The sequence below is a fragment of the Merops nubicus genome, unplaced genomic scaffold (genome assembly GCF_000691845.1).
Source record: "Merops nubicus isolate BGI_N331 unplaced genomic scaffold, ASM69184v1 scaffold25186, whole genome shotgun sequence".
Taxonomy (NCBI): domain Eukaryota; kingdom Metazoa; phylum Chordata; class Aves; order Coraciiformes; family Meropidae; genus Merops; species Merops nubicus.
The window spans coordinates 2,217-2,815 of NW_008613281.1; the positions used below are offsets into that span (position 1 = coordinate 2,217).

Here is a 599-nt window from a genome sequence, read left to right on the forward strand (position 1 = left end):
ACCCCAGCTCACCCCCCTGCCCAGCCTAGGGGACCAAGCTGCTAAAGTGGAGCCCCGTCACTGAACCAACCAACCCCCAAAACCTGCCCCAAGGGAAGGAGCATGCTGACATTGGAAGGACAAAAAGAAAAAAAGAGACCAAAAACCCCCAACAAATCACCCAACTACTGAAGCTCCCACCTTCCCGTCCGCTCCAGTTCAGGACCGCTGTGTTTCTCCGGCTGGCTCTGAGCAGCACTGTCACTGAGAGCCCCCGGCACCTGCCTGCTGCCCTGTGAAAACGGAATGGAGACCAAGCGATGTCTTTGTGGCCACGGGTGTGTTTTGCTGCTGCTCAGGGTAGGGGACTGGTCAGACTGGGACCTCGTATGTCTGGGCCCCTGAGCAGCTTCCCCAGCCCTGCTGCCGTCCTGCCCACCCCCCTCGTGCCTCCCTCCACCGCAGCACCCACCTGCGCAGGGACGTTTTCCGGGGGCTCGATCCGGATGGAGGGATCCCACTGTCCTGGTGGCAAGACCCTGACCTGCTCCAGGAACCTGTCCATCCCGGCCACGAGGTCAGCCTGCTTCCTGGCTTTGCAGGCAACCTCATGGAAAAAC

General features: G+C 60.9%; 1 protein-coding gene across 1 annotated transcript in view; it reads right to left on the minus strand.

Moving 5' to 3' along the window:
- LOC103774460 (electroneutral sodium bicarbonate exchanger 1-like) overlaps nt 1-599 on the minus strand; it is a 5,264-nt gene that overhangs the window by 1,581 nt on the left and 3,084 nt on the right. Inside the window, exons 10-11 of the mRNA XM_008941866.1 lie at nt 452-597; nt 181-272 (exon numbers count right to left, since the gene is read on the minus strand). Of these exons, the coding sequence (XP_008940114.1) occupies nt 181-272; nt 452-597 (238 nt within the window). The remainder of the gene's footprint in view (nt 1-180; nt 273-451; nt 598-599) is intronic.